This window comes from Myxocyprinus asiaticus, chromosome 36 (genome assembly GCF_019703515.2).
Source record: "Myxocyprinus asiaticus isolate MX2 ecotype Aquarium Trade chromosome 36, UBuf_Myxa_2, whole genome shotgun sequence".
Lineage (NCBI taxonomy): Eukaryota > Metazoa > Chordata > Actinopteri > Cypriniformes > Catostomidae > Myxocyprinus > Myxocyprinus asiaticus.
The window spans coordinates 6022638-6049454 of NC_059379.1; the positions used below are offsets into that span (position 1 = coordinate 6022638).

The 26817-nt window shown below is 36.4% G+C and overlaps 1 protein-coding gene across 2 annotated transcripts in view; it reads right to left on the reverse strand.

The window, feature by feature from the left end:
• LOC127427317 (cadherin-18-like) overlaps positions 1-26817 on the reverse strand; it is a 286332-nt gene that overhangs the window by 64953 nt on the left and 194562 nt on the right. For both annotated transcript variants that reach the window (XM_051674864.1, XM_051674863.1), the window contains one exon: positions 25512-26172. In XM_051674864.1, the coding sequence (XP_051530824.1) occupies positions 25512-25760 (249 nt within the window). In that variant the 5' untranslated portion in view covers positions 25761-26172. The remainder of the gene's footprint in view (positions 1-25511; positions 26173-26817) is intronic.

Consider the following 26817-nt stretch of genomic DNA (forward strand, 5'->3'; position numbering starts at 1 on the left):
TACATAAAAATAATGTCATTGTTCAAGCAAAATATGACAAGAACAGTGAACATCTCAGGAAGACAGCCCAATGTGAACCCATGGGAAACTGATGTGCTGGTGTCTTGGCTGTCTGCTCATTGCATGGTGCCTCAAGGCTCATTGGTTTTGTGATAAGGCAAAACATTGACAGACCACTCAACACACTGAAAGCCCAGTTCTCCTGGGTGTTTTATTGGCACTTTCCAATGAGTGTTGGATTCGGATCCACTCTAGCTCAGTTTAACGACCACAGATTAAAGTAAACAAAAACATTTGGATATTCCTCAAGCACTTAAAGGGACGGTTGACCAAAAAATGACAATTCTGTCATTATTTAAATCACCCTCATGTCGTTCCAAACCTGTATGAATTTATTTCTTCCATGAAACACAAAAGGAGATGTTGCATGGAAGAAAGATGCAATGAAAGTGAATGGTCACTGAGGCTGTCATTCTGCCTAATATCACCAACACATTAACAGCACGTAAACAAGATCTCAGTTACTGATTATGAAGTAACAATGTTATAAAAAGGTATTACAAGGCCACATTATTTTCTTTGCAGTCGATGGAAAATTACCAGAGAAAAATAATGCAAGTGACATCAGCACATCAATCAAATAACTACACAAAGTGGTGAAAACCCATTTGCTGTGATATGTGACTGTTTAAGGCCAAGAAATGTGTGAGCCATGCTTGGTGGAAATACAAACAGCGCTGCAAAAATGAATCTGCAATTAAAGGAAAGTGGGGGCTGATTGCACGGCCGGGTCGTCTGTGAGAGTGAACTGTCCGTTTTGTCTGTAAACAGAGTGCTCATGCGAGCAGTCAGTAATTAGCTGAAGGGTCAGAGCTCAGACTGAGGCTACAGTCTCTTCAATCAGAATGGAATCAGGGATGGTGCACATTAATGAGACTTTATGCTAGAAGGCCGTAAAAAAAAAAAACTCAGAAGAATTCAGTAGCAGCCAAAGCAAATCTGTACCAATCGTTGTACCAATCTGTACCAATCATTTACAGTTAAACTGTTTTTATCAACTAATTTTAAAGAAAGTATCTTCAATAGATGTTGTTTGGCATTTTTTTCTCACTTATGTTAAGCTCAATTTAATGAGGTTTAGGCTTTAAACAAGTAAACTGCAAAATAAAAATAATTAAAAAAAAAAAAAAGAAAGGAAAAAAAAAAAAAAACATCAACATCCTTAAGATGAATGTACTAGAATTACTTATATAGATATACATTTAATTAGTCATTATATAAGCAAATTCTAACAAAATCGAGAGAGGTTTATGCTTAAAACCAGTTAAGAATCAAGAAAAATAAACTACATTCAATATATTCTCTTAAAAATAATTCTAATATTCTGGCAGTTTTTTCAAGATCATGTATTTTAAGCTCAATTAAATGAGGTTTAAACAAGTAAACTCCAAAACATATTTTATTAAGTATTTTTGTCTGTAAATACATGTTTACAAAAGATGTTTTTTTTTTCTGAGAATAAATATAAATACAATTTTATATACACAACATTTTTACAAAATCATGAGACTTAAACTTAAAACATGATATAAAATGAAGAAAATAAACTTAATTAAATATATACAATATTCATTAAAAACAATCTGCCTTTTCTCACATATTTTAAACTCAGTTTAATGAGGTTAATGCTTAAAACAAGTAAACTGCAAACAACTGCAAACACCCATTTTTCAGTAAACTATCTAAACATTTTTTAGATACATTTACAAAGACTTATATATCTTCGTAAATATACTTTTACTTTGACTTTTATATAAGCAAAAATATGACAAAATTGAGAGAGATTTGTACTTAAAGCAAAATAAAAAAATAAAAAATAAAAATAAACTTCATGAAATAATTACAATTTAAGTTATATTCTATTTTTCTATAAATAGTTATATTCTATATTTTTTTTATTTAATTACCAATTTAAATAAATATTCAATATTTCAGCTGCAATATTAAATATTAATATTCTGTGAAACAAGTATGAATTAAATTTGAGTAATTTCCCCATTGCCATTGTTTTTCATGTTTTAAGCATAAATCTAATACATTATTGTATTATTATTTTAAAGTTGCACATGGGGTAAAAATAAAAATAAAATAAAATAAAATAAATAAATAAATAAATAAATAATAATAATAATAATAATAATAATAATAATAATAATAATAATAATAATAATATATATAAAGATATTTGCTTTGAAAAAAAAAAGTCTTAATAATTTGTGCAATGTGAAAAATACCTTCATAAAGCATCAGATACAGGCCTCAATATTTTTTATATTTATTTTACATTTTACAATTCTGCACCTGTTCCTGTTAAGGCATAGTGGTAATGGGCACTGTTGGGGTACCTACACCACATGACAAATTAATATTAGTATTCATAGCAAAATCAAAAATGCTTTACCATCAGGAGCACTGAATCCAACCCCATTCCTCTTATACTCTGCTTCAGCGGAGTCACCGCTCCTCAAGGGAACATAAATTTAACTTAACCTGCATTCAGGCTTCTAATTTGGCCACTGACTTAGCTGGGCACAAGCTAATATATCACACTCTGTCTCAGCACTGGCTCCAGTGACGCTCAGTCAGGCCCTTACTAATGGCAGGAAATAAATGTGGTGTTAGGTCAATAGAGCTGAGACCAGAGAGGGTGGGCAATCATTCTTGGAGTGATACCAGAGTGCATTGTATTAACTTTATTAATTCAATTTAAGTGTCACATGTAAAAGGGAATCCAGTCTTATATCAAATACAAAGATGTCAAGCCCTCCAAACAAAGGAAGTACAAAATATTTCAGGCCATTAAAGGGCAAACAAGCGTGACATGGATAACAAAGTCTCCTGTGAAAAGAAATGTCTCCTTCACTTTAACAAGCTCTCTTCACATGAGAGAGAACATTTCAATGGGTCTGTGATACTCTGATCATTTTCTTATACAGTATGTATGTCTTATTTTCCATATAAAATATGTAAACACCCTTTAAAACAAGAGTAATTTAGTTCAGAAGCAAAACTGTAACTATATATATATATTGAATGAAGATTAATTTTCTAACTCCATTGCAAAATCTTTTTTTTTTCTTCTTGTTGTAATCATAAACTTCATTAGATTTAAACAAGAAAAAATATTTGCCAATAGGATAATTAAATTAAACTTGTATTAAAATAAGTTAAATTCAAGATACTGTATATTCTCTGAAAACTTGTTTTATCTTACACAATTGCTTCTCAAGTAAATGTATCTTGTTTTTAGGATGTTTACATATTTTTGCTGAAAAACACAACCAAAATAGCCTACTGATTAAGAATTGTGCATTTTGCAGCGTAAAACACTAAAATAAATGCATTTTCTGATTATGATTTGTATTTTTATTTACGGCCTCATCTCTTCTGGATTTCATTGCTTGCCCTAAGAATATCCTCCATAACGACACCTTCAATCAAAAGCCTGACACTTGTACTGCAACATCCATTAACAGGAGTGACTGCTGCCTCTGAATAATGGCCAGAGTAATCTTGTAACCTTGTAAACTCTGCAAATCAATTTATTCTCTTTTTCTTTTATTCTCACACAAGAAAGGCAAAGGTTCTTCTGTGTTTGTGTCATGTATTCCCTGTTTTTGTTGAAATTCTTGTTTATTTCCTTGTTCCTGATTCCTGTGTTAGTTTTGTAGTCCTTTATAGTTTATCTCCCTGATTGTTTCCCCAGGTTTTCCTTGTTTTCCCTTGTGTATTTAAGCCCTTGTTTCCCCTGGTTAGTTTGTCGGTCTTCACATGTATTATGCTGTGCTCTGTGCATTTGTTCCCTGTGTTTTGTTTCTTTATGTTCTGAGTTACCTTGTTTATCTTTGTTTTATTAAAAGCCGCAATTAGATCCTCCATCCTCGCCTGAGTCGTTACAGAAAGACAGACCAAAAATGGATCTAGCGGCTGTCGAAATTCTGCTCCTTAAGCAAGGGGACCGACCAGTTGAGGATCACGTCCATGAGTTTTTGGAGCTAGCGAATTTAGTGCACTATCCAAACTGCTCTCTGGTGGTTTTCTTCCAGACCGGTCTGAATAGTGCACTGAAGGAACTAATGCCTCCCGCTGATCCTCACTGGACACTCTACGAATATGTGGAGAAGGCTCTGGAACTTTGCGGTTCCCTTTACACAGTGGATTATGGTGGGAACCCCGGGCCAAAACCTGCATCTTCGGCTCCCTTGCTCCACGCCGTGCCATGGCCACGCCCGAGTCTGCTCCACGCCATGCCACGACCATACCCGAGTCTGCTCTACGTCATGCCACGGCCACGCCCGAGCCTGCTCCATGCCATGTCACAGCCACACCCGAGTCTGCTCCACGCCATACCACGGCAACGCCCGAGTCTGCTCCACGCCATGCCACGGCCATGCCCGAGTCTGCTCCACGCCATGCCACGACCACACCTGAGTCTGCTCCACGTCATGCCACAGCCACGCCCGAGTCTGCTCCACGCCATGTCACGGCCACGCCTGAGTCTGCTCCACCTTCCATGGCTCCGCCCCTCGAGCCTCTCATGGCTCCATGCCCTGTCTCGCCAGGCCACGCTTCACGCCCTGTCTCGCCAGGCCATGCTCCACGCCCTGTCTTGCCAGGCCACGCCTCAAGGATCCCGCCACCCCCCACTCCCTATCGAACTCCATGTGTTTTTGTTTGGGCATCGGGAGCTGCCCTTATGGGGAAGGATATGTCACATTTAAAGTGTTTTAGATCATGTTTTGTATTCATGTCTTTCATTTTGGAAGTCTAGTTCCCATTCTATAGTCAGATGTGTTTCCTGGTTATGTGATATCCTGTTTCCCTCCATGTTCATGTGTCTTGTTTTCATTGGTTTATTGTCTTGTTAACTCGTTATCAGTTCTAGTTTGTCATTTGTTTAAGTTTATTAGTCTTGTTATCTTGTTTTTAGTTCTGTCTGTTCATTGGTTGTCTTGTTACACTTGTCCATGCATTTAAACCCTCATGTTTGTCATGGTCCTTTCTTACGGTTTTTGGATTTCATGTTTATAAATAAACTGCACTTGGGTTCTTCACATCATCTTCGTCTGCCTGTCATTGCCAAGCCACGTTACAAAGAGCATGTGAGTCAATCCGTGAGCCGAAAGTGTCATAAAGGCACCATAAAATGACACAGATGCTTCAACAACTGTTTATTTCTTGTCACACTTTGCTTTTTGAACACTATCGGTTAGGTTTAGGGTGGCGAGGTAGGTCTTGTTAATTTAAAACTTGATAAAGCATTAACGTTAAAAAAACCTCATTTGTTTGGGAGAAAATTTTACTCGCTTTGAGCACCACTCAGTGGACATTTCACCTTGGAACTGTTTCAATTAGTTTAAGGGACCACGTATATCGTTTTGAGAAAAAATTGCCATAATCATGTTTACATGAGATCAGGCTGGTTTCATCAGTACACTTTTTTTTTTCTATTCTACAGTATTCATTCTATTCTATAACAACAGTATACAGTAAATAAAGTGAGAAAACAGCACAACAATAATCCAGTAACAGTTACCTCATTTAAAAAAAAAAAAAAAATGTTATGCTACAAAGCACACTTAAGTTGGCAAACACACAAAAAAAAGGCACCACCAGATTTGAGAACTACTGTGGAGGGGAAAAAAGATGAATAACTTATATTTCAGTCTGTTTGTCACTCAAAGCAATTGTATAGCTTCAGAAGATAAAGCACTTGAAAACACCATAAAAGTAGTACAAATGACTTGTGTGCTATATACAAGCACACAAGTCATTTGCACTACTTTTCTGGTGTTTTCAAGTGCTTTTTGGATCTTGAAATACATTATCACTATGAATGTTGTTGTATGTAAAAAGAGCTGCTTGAATATTCTTCAATGTTTTTCCTCTTGTGTTCTATGGAAAAATAACAGCATACAAGTTTGGAATGACACAAGGGTGAGTAAATAATGACATAATTTTCTTGGGATGAACAATTCCTTTAATATGGAGTTAGGATGGATGGCGTGAGAGAGAAAACAACAACCCCCTCATTGAAAGGACAGGAAGTCTTTGAGACTTGTGAGGGAGAGACAGAAGGGCAGAATGAATGAGAGGGAGGATGAGAGATTGAGTGATGTGGAGGATGAGTGAAGGAGAATGAGATCAGGGAGTAAAATAAACTCATCAGTCACAAACGAGCACTATACTCACAATTAGTAAGGTGGACTTGTCTTTGATTAAACTTTTTTTTTGCTCTGAAGAGCTTTTAATCAGTGTGTTCGTGTGTGTGTGTTTGTGTGTGTGTGTGTGTGTGTGTGCGCGCATGTATGTGTGTGTGTGTGTGGGGGGGGGGGGGGGGGCTGGTTTAAGTGGTTTATGAGGACTTTTTTTTAGGTTACAAACTGGTAATTACAAGGGTATTATGCTAAAAATGTGGTTTATGAGGACATTTCTAGTGTCCCCTTAATTTAAATTGCTTAAAAGAAAAAAAATACTAAACAATGTTTTATTGAAAATGTAAAAATGCAGAATGTTTTTTGTGAGGGTTAGGTTTAGGGGTAGGGTTAGGGTTAGGGGATAGAATCTATAGTTCATACAGTATAAAAATCATTATGTCTATGGAGAGTCCTCATAATGATAGCTGCACCAATGTTTGTGTGTCTGTGTGTGTGTGTGTGTGTATGTGAATTTCTTTTCTAAGAGGTTCAATAATCTTTTAATTTTCTCTGGTCGGCACTTTCCTAATCAGGTCCATTTGGTTAACACTGCACCAAACAAATTATTTAGTGCAAATGTATTCCAGATGAGAATTGTATTGCTCAAAAGTTGCTCTCTCATAGCTCAGGATACTTAACTGAGTGCTCGGTTATGTTTTGTTTAGTATCAACTATGTCTGAGATGTTTCCAGCCTGATCTCATGAAAGTAATGTGACTGTGGTGACATTTTAGCAAAATAATGTTATGTTCCACAGCAGTTCTGAGGTTAATGTCCACTGAGTGGGTTTATGAACTGATAATCTGACCTTCTACTCATGATTTGTATGAAAGTAAATAAAAGTCATTGTTGTTGTAGCACCTTTGTTCAAAGACAAAGCTTGTTTTATTTGGAATAACATGCACTGCTGAATCATGCACAAAATAAAAAAAACTAATAAATAAAATAAATAAATAAATAAAAATTTGTGTTGAGTTGAATATGGATAGCATAGATAAGATAATTTGGTCAGGTTAGAATTTGATGAGAAATATTTGAGTTTATATTGTAATCTCTGACTTTTGATTGCAGATTTTGGCATTTTAGTTAATCTGAGCACCATTTGTGAAAATCTAAACGTGAAATAACTGGGATCTTTTTCTCAGAAGAAAATTTTGAGAAGCAGTAGACATTCAAAGTCTTCATTCACTCTCCATTTAATCAAATTTCTGTTGAGGACAAACAAACTAGAATTAAGGGGCACTCACTTGTGATTTTTGAGTTCATTTTGCTGAGAACAGACATCTTAGCTGTTTAGAAGAAAAATTGATGGCAGTTTCATGATAACAACTGTAAAGCATTTGAAATGGGACTTGTTCTCAATGATTTATTTTAACTTTATTTAGTGCTTGTTTTCTGTACTGCAAGAAAGTCTCTGTCACACTAATACATAAGGCAACCAAGTAGCTTAAACTACTATTCAAGATGGATTGCTCACAGAATGGCCCAGCGAATACTGCTCTGCCGTGACTGATATTGTTGAGAATGCTAGATGCTTTCTAGAGGGGAAGAAGTGTAATGGCACATTTTATTTTAAATTACCTCTCAAACTATAATGAGAATTCACTTAGATGACAAGCATTTGCATCTTAGCTGAAATGGCACAAAGGAAGATTGGAATTTATCCTGAATTCTTTTTTCTACCTTTTTTTAAAACATTTTTTATCCCAAGCAATTCAAAAAGGAGACGGTTCCCTGAATCTGTCAGAGCAGCATCCATTTATAACTATATATGAATAAAACTTTCAAACACTATTTGTATTGGTCAGCATCAGGACCTGTAACATTGACAGAGCAGAACAGACATGTTTTAAGGCTGGAGGTGCTTTTAGAACATATTATGTTGAAATTCCTCAAAAAGGTTTATATAACCTATACAAAGAATTAGAAAAAGATACAAAACATTTATATATTAAAGTAAACAAAAAACAAAAACAAAAAAAACTTAAACCAGCCTAAGGTGGTTTGCTGGTCTCCAAAACGTTTGCCTACTTTGATGGTTTTAAAGGGGTTTTGGGGACTTGTAAGCTGGTCAGACTGGAAGACCAGCAATACCAGCTGATGACCAGCTTGGCCAGGATCATAGACCAGCTAAACCATCTGAAGACCAGCTTGTACAGGCTGGAAGACAAGCTAAACCAGCTAAACACCTGCTTGGCCAGGAGTGGAGACCAGTTAGTTCATCTTAGACCACCGAAGACCAGAAAACCAGATTGGTTTAAAAAAGAATTTTCAGCAGGGATGTGAGTGTCAGAATTGCCAAACCTGTAGTTTTTCAAGGTCCATTTTACAAAAGAGAAACTGCTTTACAGCAACCAAAACTATTTCAAGGTCTGACAATATATAATGCTACACTACCTTGAATGTTCCCTCACCTGCACAAACAAAATATATCATACATGTTACACACATGTCAGTTCGTGTGAGCCATGAGGAATTACAGTCTCCCAATGTAGAGGATGAAAAAACTTACAACAACACAGTTAAAAAAAAAACAAAGACTGCTTCCAGGTGTTATAACTCAGCCAAGGACCTTGTAAGAAAGACTTTATTTTATTAGGTGATATACTGTGTAAGGGATGATGAATAGTCAGCCAGTCATAATCGCAAAATAAACCCTGAAAGGTTGATCAGGTGATCTTGTATTACCCTGAAGGGGTTTATTTTGAGATAATGACCGACTGGCTGTACATTATCCCACTTATTACACAGCTACTACACAAATACATAAAACAACGGACATTAACTATTGATTTGAGTCAAAGAAAGATATTGTGGAGTGATACTAGAGACATCACGCTAGCACAGCATCAACATTATCATGCGGGAAATCAGCATGTTGCTTCTGAAAGTTCATGTACCCTGAAATCAACCCCATTTACCTGAACTACTGACAAGCGCCCTCCTGCAGAAGACATTTTTTGTATCACTTCTGACATCAACACATTTCCCTCTAGTGTAAGCAACCCTGAGACACGGGTTCTGATCTTGTGGGAACCAAGAAGTATTCATATAGACATAAACGAGAGTGAGCGTGAGTCAGAGGTTGCATTTATTTTGCTCAAACATTACAATTTTACCTCCATTGATGGTAATCTTCAGGATTTGTCTCAAATACTCAGTGTGCCAAAAAGTTCAGGACAACTTGATACAGTCTTCTCTAGCACTCTAGATAGTGTCGCCCCCCTTCGATTAAAAAATGTTAAAGAGATAAATCCTGCATCATGGTACAATGGTCATGCTCTCAAGAAAGCAGCTCAGAAAATGTAGTGTAAGTGGAAGAATACAAAATTAGAGGTATTTCATGGTGAATGGAAGGGTAGTGTCTCTAACTACAGACAGGTCTTCATATTTAAGCAAATTCATATAAATAACTACAACAATCCTAGGTGTTTACTCAGTAATGTGGCCAAATTGGTTAGGAATAAAACGTCGATTGAACCAGAAATTCCATCGCAGCATAGTAGTAATGACTTTATGAATTTCTTTACTGATAAAATCGAAACCATCAGAAACTAAATTGAAATTACGCATCTGTCTGCCACATCACCCCAGAAGGCTAAAAGGATTCCCTACAAGCAACTTCAATCCTTCGCTGCTATAGGTCAGAAAGAGCTAACAAAATTGATCAAAACATCAAAATCAACAACATGAATGTTAGAACCAATACCGACTAAACTCCTAAAAGAGGTGTTTCCTGTAATCTCAGAACCTCTTCTTAATATTAGTAACTCCTCGTTATCCTTAGGGCACGTCCCAAGAAAATTTAAACTGGCAGTTATCAAACCACGTATCAAGAAACCACAGCTTGATCCAGGAGAATTAGCTAATTATAGACCGACTTCAAATCTACCATTTATGTCGAAAATACTTGAAAAGGTAGTGTCCTCCCAACTATGTTCATTTTAACAGAGAAATGGTATATATGAAGAATGTCAGTGAGGATTTAGGCCCATCATAGTACAGAGACTACACTTATCAGAGTTACAAATGACTTGCTCTTATCATCTGATCGCGGCTGCATTTCTCCTCTAGTGCTCTTAGATCTAAGTGTTACCTTCGACACCATAGATCATGGCATTCTCTTTGATAGGCTTGAGAATTATGTTGGCATTTGTGGATAGGCATTAGCTTGGTTTAGGTCCAATCTCTCTGACTGCTACCACTTTGTCTGTGTAAATGAGGAACTGTCAGATCAAATTAAAGTATGGAGTGCCACAGGTATCAGTTTACGGCCTCTGCTTTTCTCCTTATATATGCTCCCCCGGGGAGACATTATCAGGAACCATGGAATTAGTTATTCTGAAAATACCCAACTTTATATTTCTTCGAAACCTGATGAAATTTCAAACTTTTCCAGATTAACAGAGTGTATAAATCATATCAAAGAGTGGATGGCTAGAAATTTCCTTCTACTCAATTCCGATAAAACAGAAGTACTAATTATTAAAAAAAAAAAAAAAAAAGAAAAAAGAAGACGCTAAAATATAATCTGACTCTTGATGAATGTACTGTAACTTCAATTTCTACAGCAAAAAAAAAAAAAAATCATATTTTATAGCAATCTAAAATCTTTTAAAAACAAATTTCAAATATTTTCAGAAATGCATTATTCCACTTCAGGAATCTTGCTAAGTTACGACACATGCTATCTGTTTCTGATGCCGAAAAATTAATGAATGTGTTCATGATCTCAAGACACTATTTTTGTAATGCATTACTAGGTGGATGTCCTGCAGGTGTAATAAATAAACTTCAGTTGGTTCAAAATGCAGCAGCTAGAGTGCTAACTAAAAATATGATCATATTTGTCCCATTTTATCGGCGTGACATTGGCTACCTGTTAAGTTTCATTTTAATTTTAACATTTTGCTAATTACTTACAAAGATTTAAATGGTCTAGCTCCAAAGTACTTAAGTGATCTTCTATCACACTATAATCCATCATGCTCACTATGATCGCAAAACTCCGGCCTGTTAACAATACTGAGAATATCAAAATCCACAAAAGGAGGGAGACAATTTTCATATTTGACTCCTAAACTATGGAATAGTCCTCCTATCAGGTTTCAGAACTCAAACATGCTCTCTCAGTTTAAGTCTAGACTAAGGACTTATCTATTCAGCCAGGCATACACCTAATTTATCCCTCAATTCATAGTTATGCTGCTTTAGTTAGGTCTGCCGGAACCGAAAACACTTCTCTTATTCTTTAAGCCTGCTTTAAAGTGAATGACATCTACGCTAATTTTAATCTATTTCATTCTCTGTCTAAAACAGAGCCTGCCAGATTCATTTCCAGTCCTGCCTGATGTCCGATTCCCACTGTGTTGCTGAGTGATGATGACCAACTGCAGCATGTGCCAGCCAGAGTTCAATTCAGTCTTCTAAGATGGACTTCACAGAGGATGAATTGATGCAAACTCAAAGTCATGGGATTCTTCATGAGTCACTGTCTGAAGCATGGGCTCAGGATGGAGTTCAGTCGGACTGTGATGCTCCTCACTGAATGATACCTATTTCAACTTGATATAAACTTGAATTAACCAATAACAAAAGCCCTCATTGGCCAAAATCAAAGGGCAGTGCATCTACATGTATTTCCTTGACTTCAAGGTCTTTAACACTAAAATTATAGTTCATACAAAATCATTTTGTTTCACCACTGACCCACAACACTTACTTAGTTTACTAATTTTAACCAATAATAGTTCTATAAATAAATAACTAATATTGGCATTATATTCATTCATTTTCTGTTATAGCATAATTTCATGTACAGCTGCTTTGAAACAATGCCTGTTATGAAAAGCGCTAAACAAATAAATTGACTTGACCTGGTTAATAAAATATGCATTCCAGTTGACTGTTTTAAATCATTTACAACTAAAAACACCACTCTGTGGACATTTCACCTGGAAACTGGAACTCAAGTGTGTGTCATACTCTCAACAACACTTCCAGCTTCGGCCACTGGAGGGCAGTGATTTGAATTTCATTAAACAGAGCGATTTCAGCAGCACAGTTTCAACCTACTGTTATCGAATTTATAGTTTGATCAGTCTGGTTGCCTGGGACAACTGTCATTTACAAAGTTTAGTGGTAATTATACACAAATATTTGGCCTAGAGGTGGGAAAACAAGAAATATTTTGATCTATTGATATTCTAATACGAAGAATCAATATTTGTGGTTACACTTTTAACATTAATTTGGAGGAAAAAGAAATTCACCACTATGCTCTACGTGACTTCTACGGCACTATGATGAAGTAAAGCAAGAAGTTGTGCACTTGTTGCACAAAACACTGCAACAAATATGAACAAGAAACAAGTGAGCAGTAATGGAAAGTGTAATTTATTTTTTTACTTAAGTAAAAGTACTGCTACTGAAGAAATAATTCACTTGAGTACAAGCAGAAATACTACGAAATACTATGACTCAAGTAAGAGTAAATAAGTAGTTTGCTGAAAAACTACTCAAGTAATTATGTTACAAGTTACTTTATGAAAATTATATTTTATATAGTATACACGCTTCCATTTTTAGGACACAAAAGACATTTTTGTTCTTGAAAAAAACGTATGCTTCCTTTCACCATTATGCATTAAATTGATCAAAAATACTGTCAAAGGGGGCCAGGTAGCTCAGTGGTAAAAGACGTTGGCTACCACCCCTGGAGTTCACTAGTTCGAATCCCAGGGCGTACTGAGTGATTCCAGCCAGGTCTCCTAAGCAACCAAATTGGCCCAGTTCCTAGGGAGGTTAGAGTCACATGGGGTAACCTCCTCGTGGTCGCTATAATGTGGTTCGTTCTTGGTGCGGCGCTTGGTGAGTTGAGCGTGGATGCCGCGGTGGATGGTGTGAAGCGTCCACACACGCTATGTCTCTGTGGCAACGCACTCAACAAGCCACGTGATAAGATGCGTGGGTTTACAGTCTCAGATGTGGAGGCAACTGGGATTCGTTCTCCGCCACCCAAATTGAGGCAAATAACTACACGATCCTGAGGACTTAAAAGCACATTGGGAATTGGGCATTCCAAATTGGGTGAAAAAATAATTAATTGCCAATATTATTACGGTTTGAAATAATTGTTATATTTATTAAAAAATATATATATTTACCCGTGATGGCAAACATATACTGTGTCACCTATTCCTTACAAAAACATTCTAAAGGGCTAATTTGGTACTCAAGAAAATTTTCTTATTATTATACCAATTGAAAATGGTTGCGCTACCATTTGGAAATCACAATACTGTGTTTCAGAGGGACAGAGGGGTCTTCAACCATTTTCAGGCCAAGGATTCCTTGGTGGGTAGAGAGACGGAGCTGGGACCCCCATTGCATATTGTATAAAATTGAGTGTTGCGTTTTATGCCTATAAAAACGTGGATGGTATGCTATCATATTATTGTATGTATATTTCATGATATTTATATTGCAAAGCCACAGAAATAAACATTAAACGCTCCCCTGCTGAAAAGACCTGGTCGCCCAGCCTGGTCGCCAAGCCTGAAAAGACCTGGTCACCCAGCTGGTCGCCCAGCCTGGTCATAGCTGATCAGGCTGGTTTTAAAGGAGTTTTGAACCCTTTTTTAGCTGGTCTTAGCTGGTTAGGCTGGTCATGCTGATCTTAGCTGGTCAAGGTGGTCGTAGTTGGTCTTAGATGGTCAGGATGGTCTTGGCTGTTCAGGATGGTCTTAGTTGGTCTCCCAGCCTGACCAGCTAAAAAGTGTTGTATGTAAATCCCTGTGCCATACCTCCTCCAAAAAGATAGAAAAAGACAGACAGAAAAATAGACAGACCCTGCCCATGCGGAATAAAACAACTTTTTCATGTGAGTGATCAATTTTATACATATATTTTAAAATAACTGTTGATTTCATTGAGTAAAACTTTGTAATGAGGAAAACAATGACTGAGAGCACCTTGAATTATATTGATTTGAGAGTCACCGTCTTGTGTGTGTGGAACACACACACACACACACACACACATATATATATATATATATATATATATATATATATATATATATATATATATATATATATATAAAGTTACAAAATTTGAACATTTACTCAAATACTGTAATGAGTAAAATATTTTTAATCGCAATCCACATAATTACAATATTATCATGGGACAATTGTCAGTTATATAGTTTATCAGTAATTATAAATGCATTTTTGACTTCGAGGCAGAGAAATTATCAATATTTTAAAGTATCGAAATATTTTACCTCACAATACTTTATTAATATTCTAACACCAAGAATCAATATATTTGTTACACATTTTGCATTAATACTTTGTTGGGGAAAAATACAGGTGCATCTCAATAAATTAGAATGTCGTGGAAAAGTTCATTTATTTCAGTAATTCAACTCAAATTGTGAAACTCGTGTATTAAATAAATTCAGTGCACACAGACTGAAGTAGTTTAAGTCTTTGGTTCTTTTAATTGTGATGATTTTGGCTCACATTTAACAAAAACCCACCAATTCACTATCTCAAAAAATTAGAATACATCACAAGACCAATAAAAAAAAAACATTTTTAGTGAATTGTTGGCCTTCTGGAAAGTATGTTCATTTACTGTATATGTACTCAATACTTGGTAGGGGCTCCTTTTGCTTTAATTACTGCCTCAATTCGGCGTGGCATGGAGGTGATCAGTTTGTGGCACTGCTGAGGTGGTATGGAAGCCCAGGTTTCTTTGACAGTGGCCTTCAGCTCATCTGCATTTTTTGGTCTCTTGTTTCTCATTTTCCACTTGACAATACCCCCTAGATTCTCTATGGGGTTCAGGTCTGGTGAGTTTGCTGGCCAGTCAAGCACACCAACACCATGGTCATTTAACCAACTTTTGGTGCTTTTGGCAGTGTGGGCAGGTGCCAAATCCTGCTGGAAAATGAAATCAGCATCTTTAAAAAGCTAGTCAGCAGAAGGAAGCATGAAGTGCTCCAAAATTTCTTGGTAAACGGGTGCAGTGACTTTGGTTTTCAAAAAACACAATGGACCAACACCAGCAGATGACATTGCACCCCAAATCATCACAGACTGTGGAAACTTAACACTGGACTTCAAGCAACTTGGGCTATGAGCTTCTCCACCCTTCCTCCAGACTCTAGGACCTTGGTTTCCAAATGAAATACAAAAATTGCTCTCATCTGAAAAGAGGACTTTGGATCACTGGGCAACAGTCCAGTTCTTCTTCTCCTTAGCCCAGGTAAGACACCTCTGACGTTGTCTGTGGTTCAGGAGTGGCTTAAAAAGAGGAATACGACAACTGTAGCCAAATTCCTTGACACGTCTGTGTGTGGTGGCTCTTGATGCCTTGACCCCAGCCTCAGTCCATTCCTTGTGAAGTTCACCCAAATTCTTGAATCGATTTTGCTTGACAATCATAAGGCTGCGGTTCTCTCGGTTGGTTGTGCATCTTTTTCTTCCACACTTTTTCCTTCCACTCAACTTTCTGTTAACATGCTTGGATACAGCACTCTGTGAACAGCCAGCTTCTTTGGCAATGAATGTTTGTGGCTTACCCTCCTTGTGAAGGGTGTCAATGATTGTCTTCTGGACAACTGTCAGATCAGCAGATTATGTAGCCTAGTGAACCAAACTGAGAGACCATTTTGAAGGCTCAGGAAACCTCTTCAGGTGTTTTGAGTTGATTAGCTGATTGGCATGTCACCATATTCTAATTTTTTGAGATAGTGAATTGGTGGGTTTTTGTTAAATGTGAGCCAAAATCATCACAATTAAAAGAACCAAAGACTTAAACTACTTCAGTCTGTGTGCATTGAATTTATTTAATACACGAGTTTCACAATTTGAGTTGAATTACTGAAATAAATGAACTTTTCCACGACATTCTAATTTATTGAGATGCACCTGTAAATAAATACATAAATAAAAATAACCAGTATGCTCTACGTTACCTCTTCGACTCTACGTGGAGTTCTGCACTTCTGCAAAGCACCGATGTCCAATAAAGAGGAACAAGAAATAGTCAGTAAAAGAGAGCAATAATATCACACTCTTGATAGCAATATACTAAACAAGAATTGCAATATTATCTTGGGACTAAAGTCAATTATACCTTTTAGCGGTAATTATCAACAAACACTGAACGCAGTACGCCGTGGTTAACCAATCAGAATCAAGTATTCCAGAGAGTCGTGTAATACATTTTCTTAATCCTGTTTCACTTGTTTACCCATGGTATGCTAATTATTAAATTGCTTTGTGGACCGTTGATGAGGTGATTACTCTTATCACGTCGTGCTTTGACCCCTAAAAACTGACGATGCCAACAGAACAGCAATCCCTGTATCTCAGCAGCAAAACATGCAAACAAAATAAAGACCGGTTTGAATGCAGAATCTGTCATCTTAGAGAGTTTGTCATCCCTCACGGGAGCCTTTCCTGGACTACTGCAAGCGTCTGCAAGTATTAATTAAGCAAAGAGAAGGAATAAAGACACATTCACACACACACACACACACACACACACACACACACACACACACACACAAACAAATGAATGGGCTGAAGGTTTAATTGTCTTGAGTCTTTCTCGATCTAATTAAGGGTCATTTCACATCATGGCCATATTTTACCAGTCCCTGTGATAGAGGCGGTGGTAATTAAATATGAGGGAGTTAGCTGCACTAACGATCTTGGGACCTTGCCTTCTGCACACTCATGTCAAATTAAATCCCTCATAACAGCTTGCTCTTAATGGCATTTTATCGTTGCGGATTAGCATATTTTGTTGACGTCGTAAACTGTGTTCAATTGTGGCAAAACATTTGAGTACAGAGCTTGGCGGTGGGCAGAGGGCTCGGGGGCATCTTAATCCATCCTGGCGTAGCGAGTTAGCCAATCAGTGCTCTACATAGCCAGTCGTGCATATATACTAATAAAGGCAGACAAAAGCAACCTGATAAGGCTTTATTTTAAATTTATGCGATTTCAATTGGTGCTGTCAGGCAATACCCCTGTAGCACTTCATCAACCATGTCAGAACACACTAAAAAACTGTTTTCGGCCTTGTCTGCGGTTTGAAAGTTCACAAAAGCATTTCAAAGGTGCATTACTGTCACCGTTTTATCAATCTGAACAGAAAATGATATTTTCAGTCAATCTAAAGGCTCAGAAAGTTACATACTTCAATTCACATACTTCTGCATCTACTTTTTTCTGGCATCCATATTTAATTGAATAGGGGTTGTTTTTTTATCCTCATAGGATACAAATATAGAAATCTTTCTGTGCTTTTGCTTAACTCATTATCTCATTTCCAATAAATGTATTCGTATACAGACAATACTTAACAGACAATAGAATAAAAAAATTATCTCATGCACATTATCTCACAAAAATTACTTTTTTTTTTCTTTTTCTTTTTTATCTCATTGACACAACCCATAAGAAATAAAAATCACAAAATAGATCTCTTTAATATCTGAATTGGTTCTTCTAGAAAGCGATGGGATTAAATGTAGAACGAAAAGAGACTTTCGCTTAAAGGAATGGTTCACCTAGAAATACAATTTCTATTCCTATTCCTTTTAACTATCAAACTTTTCAGAATTTCCTCCTGAGAAAAAGACAAATGTCCCATAAGGTTTTAAATTAGAACTCAAAAATGTCTTAGACAGTCCTCAGAGCTGGCAAAATACAAACATCTAAAATTAAAAGAGATCTCAATATAAACTAATTTATCACAAAATGCTTCCAATTGCCGAATGATCAGTGCTAATGTATACAATCCATGCTCATTTCATACCATTCGATTCTTGCTGTACACGAACAATTGACTCATATGTGTCTATTTTTATTTTGTCCTGAAGATTTTTTTGAAGAAACATCTGAGACATTTAAGACAAAGATGCTTAAATTAAACATAAGTTACGACTCCAGTAAGTCTCTTGAGCTATGAAAGAGTAATCTCTGAGCAATAATACTGTATTTTCTTCCAGGCAATGTCTATGGGGAAAGTTCGTCCCTGTCTCTCTCCCTTCCTTTCTCACTCTGACTGTCTCTCTGTTTTCTATGCATTAGTGTACGCTTGAGTACCCTGAATAATGATTAGTCTTCACACATTTCCATATTTGTGTAGATAGAAGGCAGTCTGCGCACAGACAACTTAACCAGCTTCCTGTGGTGTCATTGTGTAACAATCAGTAAAGAGACAGTAAAGTACGTGGAGATGACTTGCTGAATCGATCTAAGATTCAGAGAGAGAGAGAGAGACACAAAGAGAATGAAAGGGTGACACTGGGATATAGCAGTGCCACCTCTAACAGTGTCACAGTAGCTGTTTAAGAACGTTTATTGAATCAATTTGTGAACAGTAAATCTGCTTTAGTTCCACAGGGCAGCTCAAGGACAGGTTTTAAAGTGACAATGCATTTTATTTTATACTTTAGCTTCGGCTGTCATATTGGATCTTGAACAAATACTGTTGATACTGGGTATCTGTTTATGATTGTTGTATTTGCCATATAGTACTTTCCTTTTTGATTCCTATTTTGATATTAATTTCAAAGTCTGATAATAATAACAGCTGTATATGGAAAGCCTTTAAAGTCTAAAGAGACTTTAAACAGTCTTATGGCTATAGCACACTTCAGTTTTTTCTGCAAATTTAGAAATTAACAGTACACGTGGACTGGCCGCGTCCAGTCCGAATTCTATAGTCTGTGTATGTGCATGTTGTTTGCACATGTGCCTGCCATTGACTACTAAGAGAGTATCACAAAGCAGTTGTAGTACATGTGCGTTAAACGCGTCCTTATGAGCTTGCCGTCAAAAGAGTATACTTTTGAAAGGCTGAGCACTCTACAGTGCACGAGATAGAATGGCATGTGGGGAAATGAAATACACCCTAGCCTTAGGGGGCACACACACAGAATAAGTTTTTGCATTTAAAAATCTAGATGGATTGCAACAGAATGGAACAGAACACATTTTTAAAAAGTTTTAACTTTACACATCATTTTAAAAACAAGACACCCATCAGTGTTGGGCAAGCTACTCAAAACATTTAGCTAGCTAAGGTACCAACTACTCAACAAGCTACACACCAAAAGCAGAGGTGGATAGAGTAGCCAGAAACTGTACTCAAGTAAAAGTACAATTACTTAAAAAAAATAAATAAATAAAAAAAAAATAAAAAAAACTACTCAAGTAGAAGTAAAAGTACTAACATAAATAATTACTTGAGTAAGAGTAAGAAAGTATCCAATTAAAAGAGTGCTCAAGTAGTGAGTAACTCGTTACTTTCACAAATTACATAATGGTTGTTAACTCCCCTATATTCCAATACATAATACACATTTAACATGTATTACAGAATTATTATTATTATTATTAATGGAAATTATGCCATCATTCACCATCATGTTGTTCCAAACCTGTATTACTTTCTTTCTTCCATGCAACACGAAGTTGATATTAGACAGAATATTTGCCTGAGTCATTATTTACTTTCAGTGAATGTTTTTTTCCTCCGTATTTTGAAAGTGAATGGTGACCGAGACTGTCAGTCCCTAACTTTCTGTCTAACATATTTTGTGTTCCACATAATACAAAGTGTCACACTGGTTTGGAACAACATGAGGGTAGGGAAATGATGACAGAATATTAAATGATGGCTGAGTTATCAATTAAAAGGGATAGTTCAGCCCAAAATTAAAAATTCTCTCATCATTTACTCACCCTCATGCCATCCCAGATGTGTATGACTTCCTTTCTTCTGCAGAACACAAATTAAGATTTTTAGAAGAATATTTTAGCTCTGTAGGCCAAAGTTTTGATGCTCCAAAAAGCACATAATGGCAGCATAAAAGTAATCCATAAGACTCCAGTCGTTAATCCATGTCTTCAGAACTGATATCATAGGTGTGGGTGAGATGATCAATATTAGTCATTTTTTGCTAGACATTCTTCTCCCTGCCCTGCAGGGGGTGATATGCAGAGAAGAATGTGAATCACCAAAAACACAAGAAGAAGTATGTGAAAGTGATCTGTTTCTCTGTTTCTCATCCACACATTCTCATATCACATCGCTTCTGAAGATATTGATTTAACCACTGGAGTCTTATGGATTACTTTTATGCTGATTTATGCGATTTTGTTTAGCTTTAAAATGTTGCCACCCATTCACTTGCATTGTATGGACATACAGAGCTGAGAAATTCTTCATTTGAGTTCAGCTGAAGAAAGAAAGTCATAAACATCTGGGGTGGCATGAGGGTGAGTAAATAATGAGAATTTTAATTTGTGGGTGAACTATCCCTTTAAGGGCTCTTGGCAGACCTGGATGAATTTGTCAATAAGAGGAGAGGTTTGGAAACATTTCTAGTAAATATTACGATGAAAATGTGAACATTTTCCAAAGGACATTATAATGCTGAAATATAAACCAAAGCAAGATCATGCTTTATTAATGCCTTCTTTCACTATTTCATAGATTTTAAAGTCCTGTGTGGATTCTTATTTCAGTATAGTTACAGTTTTCAGTGTCGATAGAATTTAGATCATTAGTTCTTTACAGCAGTACCACCGCTCTCTAAATGCAGAGTACGCAGCCTGGGTAGGGCACCAACCCCTGTCGTGGAACACTCGCTGTGTCTGAAACCACCCCCTATCCACTATACAGTACACTATTTCGAGTGTCCACCATTTTGTAGGATTGTCTGAATTCTGAGTGAGCCACTCGTACCTTACATTTGTTCACTCATTATTACCCACAATGCACTCTAATTTAGAGTGTACATTTGATGTACACTCGACGATGGTTAATTGCCCACAATCCACCACGGGAAAGACATACGAGCTGGGAGTTTACTGCTTCCTTCACTCCTGCAATGTTTTCTTTCATGCTGAATGTATTAAATTACTTTTTGACAAATCATTACTTGATAAAAATAATATAACATATAGAGAGGCAAAACATACAGATACATTTTAAAATGTACTCTTTATTTGATCAAATGTGTTTACTCTTTATATTAACACACAGTATATATTAAAAATGACAAACAGAATGAAGATTTATTGTATAATATATTATTTAATAAGAATAACAAGTAAGGCCCAAGTATTTTAAAAGTTCGTATGTGATGTTGTTTCTGTGACAGCTCCAGAGATCCGATGCTTTGTGTATACGTCAGTGTCTGAATTCACTCACACATTTTGTTCACTCACTGCTGAGATATAGTGCACTAACTGCCATTCACTATATAGGAAATAATTTCGGACACAGACACTCTCTTTGCCGTATGATCGCCTCGCGCCCCTCTCTGTGCACGCGCAGAAATTCTGTCTGTTCGCACTCCAGTTGTCAATCACGCGAACAGCAGAGCAGAGGCATTTATTTACACTTAACTTGGATGTTTACATGGATTTATAGTTAATCCGCCTGAAGTAGCTGTGATAGTTTCCAGTACCCCCGCGAGGGCGCAGGATAAATGCGTAAATACTGCTCATGACATGCGGGACGTGGGACAAAGCACACTGATATATTGCTGCACTGATTTAAAAATGTACACTTAAAAACTGATGTCATAAGAGCCCAGTTACAGAATCACCCTGAAAATTACCATCACATTCACACAGAAAAGCCCGTGTTAGAATTAGAGCCAAAACTTACCTCAGAGTGCTGCTTTAAGTTGATTTTAGTCTTGAAATATCAGCTTGTCTTGGTGTTAAATGAAGGCAATGCATGACAAAACGATTATTTTTTTCACTGTGCGGAGCAAAGATAGTGTTTTACTTTGAAGAGTTTGATGCTGCTGCACTGATGACTTGAGTGACAGTCTGTGACAGCAGCATGCGCAGCTGTGTGAACTTCCACTCTCCTAAAAGTCCCATTCAATAATCTCTCAATAAATTATGCATTAATTAAAATTAAACCCAGTAATGTAATGACAGGAACATCGATTTTTACTTTAAAGTTAAAAAAAAAAAATAAATAAAAAAATAATTCGAAATTTACTAGAGTGAGAGTAAGAAGTACCCACTTTTGAACCTACTCTAAAAGTATTTTTTCCCCAAATAGTTACTCAAGTAAATGTAACGGAGTAAATGTAGCGCGTTACTACCCACCTCTGGCCAAAAGTAGCTTGTTACATTTAAGCTACTTGCTACATTTATGCCAGATGCACGGAGCATACTGTCATAGACAAAGGATCTAAAAAATGTATTCACATGATGTTTATCAAAGCCATGGTACAGTATAGTACAATATGGTGCAATATAAACTGTGTGTGCATGTACAAAAAAAAAAACATGTACGTTCATATTTAAAAATGCTACCTATACAAACCTGTGTGTTCAATATGCAAAATCAAAGATTTATTTTATTTCTCATATTTATACTACTGTGCAAACACATTTGAACATAATTTCCTGTGCACATTCCTATAACAACTCTATGTGCATATGATATTCATTTTATCCTATAATTCTGTGTCTAGCTGTTGTATGTACTAGAAGCTTCTGTTCACAGGCCAAATTGTGTGTGAGCACATCTGGGCAACAACACTCCAATATCTAATGGAATCAGATGGTAATTATATGGTACTCTGATATACAACTACCATATTTGTGTACCATTCTGTTTTTACATGGTTCTTCAAAGTACTTCAAAGAATACTATGGTACTATCATGGTAATTTGATATATGATTACCATATTAATATACTATTCTATTTACATGGCTCTCCCAAGTAATGGTACATTTCTTTAAAAAAAAAAACATGGTAATGCCTTGGTAATTTTTTGATGTGTTTTCGTGTATAGCTACAAAGTGTTTTGAAACTTTTTTAGTTGGAAAATGTCTTTTCGTTTCAAAAGTGGCACACATGTAAAACTTAATAAAGACCTTCTTCATCACTGGTGAATTAAAGGATGCCTTTGCAGGTTCAGTTTCCATTGATTATAGATCCACTGCAACCGGTGTTATCTTCATTTTTAATTTTTTTTTTTTTTTTTTTTAAGTATTCCGTTAGTGTGTTGGCAAGTGAGAGAGTGCAAAAATGATTCAGCAGCCCACGTGTAAGCATTATGAGTCATTCAGACTGAATCGCGATTCAAACCACTTTGCTATCACGTGTGACCAATTGTAAAGAACTGAGTCAAATGAGCGATTCATTTGTGAATCTGACATCTTTAGTTTTTATTTAAAATTGGCGATAGAAAACACCAGGTACATGACATGATGTAGTAGTGTAGTTTTGGCAATGCTATGCCGCTACATAATAAAAAATATAGCTTCGCTACTGAAAAGCAACATGATATAAAAACCAACGAAGCTGCCACCTCGCTACTCAGAAATGTAGTTAAGCTAACAGATTCACTATTTGTAGATGTTGCAACTGCCGAAGACACCCTGCATGTTTACATAGTAAACAATTATAAACAGCACACCACACATAACATGCTTGTGGTTACAAAAGCTAGATGAAGCACAACTACACAGATAAAATGCAGGTATCTCAAGTTCTCACATTTGTTTTTTTTTTTGTTTGTTTTTTATGCTTTTTTTTTTTTATTTTTTTAACTGTATTAAGGTTTACCACTCCTGCCGGGGAATGTTGAATAAAACAGAAGAAGAAATCTGTCTACAGCATGTTTACATAGAAAACAATTGTAAAACAACGCAACACACAAAACACTCTTGCGATTACAAAAGCTAGACAGAATGCAACTAAATAGACAAATTGCAGATGTCTCAAGACACACTGATTTAAAAGTGTAAATTTTTTAAACTTGACACAGTCTCTTAAAAATGTATTGCCCGTGCATGCAGAAAAATGGTCAAAGACATCCTTGTAGAGCATTACTTGGAAAATCGATTCAAATAACAGCACACAATAAATGTGTCCTGTCTGAGTGACCCACAACAGCACACTAACAAGCTAAAATCCTCTCCAAATTCATCCCCTTTATCCCTAAAATCATCAATCACTAAAATATGAAAACTAAAAAATGTAAAAATAATAATAATCTAAATAACATTGTTGACCTCACATCCTGATCCATCCCTAATTAGCATTGCAATTTACAGTGTGCTCACAGTGTACACAAATGACATAATAACGTAAATTAACCTATTCCACACACCAAGGAATATAAACCCAAAAGTTCCTTTGCATTGATTCAGAACATTGCCTCTGGACTGTCTTATCAAGATGCTAATAGATTAATGGTTCTATTTACTAGTTGGCATGGACACAAAATTCATGTTTTACAAGATCGACAAGCCTGTGAGGCAAACACAATGAACGGTCATGAGTCTTGCCAAAATGATGAAGGTTGTCAAATCTCAGACCCAAACCAATAAGTCAAGCTGCAGTTTCGAGCACAATTTTGCTGTGCTAAGCTAACTCCATGCAAAGATATTATCGATCAAGTCCAACGGTTACAGACAAGTGATGGAAGGTTACAGAATAACCAAAAGGTCACTACTTGATTAACAAATTTACAGTATGTTCAACATGAGGGTCTAAAGTATGTCAGTATTCCATTTTTGACTGCTGTTAAATGGCATTTCAAGACCCCTTGACATGGCATGGTGAGTACAGTTTTCCATTCTGCATTGCTTTTTCTATAAAAAATAGTTTGGGTGGGACATATTAGATGTCACAATAGGCTTGAACAGTGAACCATGATTTTTAAATGCGTATGTGTTATAATAAGTAGATTTTGTCAACTTTTAGGATTACACTAGCATTAAGATTGACTCAAAGCTAAGAATAATGGATTAAAAGCCACAAAACATAATTTAGATCTCATGGAGAAAGATAGATTTTGAAAAATCTTGGCCCATTTTGAACATTCTGTCAATGTAAGTCTATGGGTGTGTATTTTTCACACCCATTTTTCACGGTGTGTATTTTTCTGTGTGTTGATCATCTGCTACTGGAAAACTTTAAGTCCTGACCGTTGACTGGCAAAGTGAGTCAAAACAGGCTGAAGGCCTGTGCCAAGTTTGGTGGATGTAGCTTGAAAGTTCTAGGACGAGCTACAGTCCAAAATTTTGGTCTTGCTTTAGAGATATATATAAAAAAAAAAAACAACAACAAAAAAAAACAAGCCTGTAGAATAACAGTATGTTGGCATTGTCAAGCCCATATAACTACAAACTTAGCAAAACTCTCACTAGGGAATTTCATAACTAATAAATTTCATACCTTTCCTACATATTGTGCATCTGGTCCAATGTGCTCTTCTAAGACAAAGAATTGGTTCCATATCCATCCCCGTTTGGGCCGATGGTGGACTTCTGTTTCCCCTTCCTTGGTCTGGTTGTGGTTGTGTGTTGCATTGTGGCTCCTGGAGATGACTTTTGCCTGGCCGTGATGGCTTGCCTCATAACCCTTTTCCAGAAAACACAGGCACAAAAGTACAGGACACAAACAAGAGCTCGGGTTCACCTTCATGGCTGCGAACAGGGGTGAAATTCCCAATATTCCAAATGATCCTGAAAATTCAGAAAAGTTCTGCAATATTCCATATACACTGTGGTATTCCAGAAATGGTATATTCCAATGGATGTAGATGGTTTCCAAACCCTTCTCCTCCTCGTCCTCCACCACCACCAAATACCAGCCACCTCTGCTCCTTATTCCCACTCTCTCTGATGGGTGTTTTGGAGGGCCTTAACTTAATCAGATGGTGGACCGGAGGTCCAGAAAACTTGACTGAGGTTCATATTTCAGTCGTTCATCTTAGAGAGGCAGTAGAAATGCACTTACATCATGCACTCTAAGAGCTCTTGAGGTGGAATGCAGCTGTGTTCAAGCCCAGCTGCAACAAAAATGTAAGAAGGCAGCGGAAGCCATGTTGAATCTCCTGAAAACAGATGAGATATAAAAGCAATTTAATGTTTCATATTGTTTCTACATACCACAAGACAGGGAACATCTCACATATAATACATTTGATTACACATGTGGTACTGTATCATTGCATAGTGTGCTCTTTTGTGAAGTTAAAAGTATAGTTCACACAAAAATAAATAGTTTGTCATCATTTGCTCACCCTCATGAGCTTCTGTTTGTTTGTTTGAAGAAAGTGGATGGTGTTTCATACTGTCAAGCTCCAACAAGGACAAAAAGTACCATACAATGTGCTATATTTCGAGCCTTCTGAGACTAATGTGATAAGTTTGTGCAAGGAACAGACAAAAATTTAACAATCTTCACCTTTCATGATTATCAGTGAACTTAAATTTCGGTCCATTCCTCACTCAAAGTTAATGTAGGGCTTCAGAACCCTTGAAATATAGTGCTTGAGTCATATCGAATATTATGGCACATAAATTGTGCTTTTTTGGAGATTAGCAATATTATTCACCTTCCATTTTTGTTGTACAGAAGAAAAAAAAAGCAGCTCGTACTTTCCGCCTAGCATGTCATTTTTCATGAAAGAAAGAAAATAATTTGGGGTCTAAACAATACAAGGCTCTTAAATTGAGTGAACTACTACTTTTAAAAT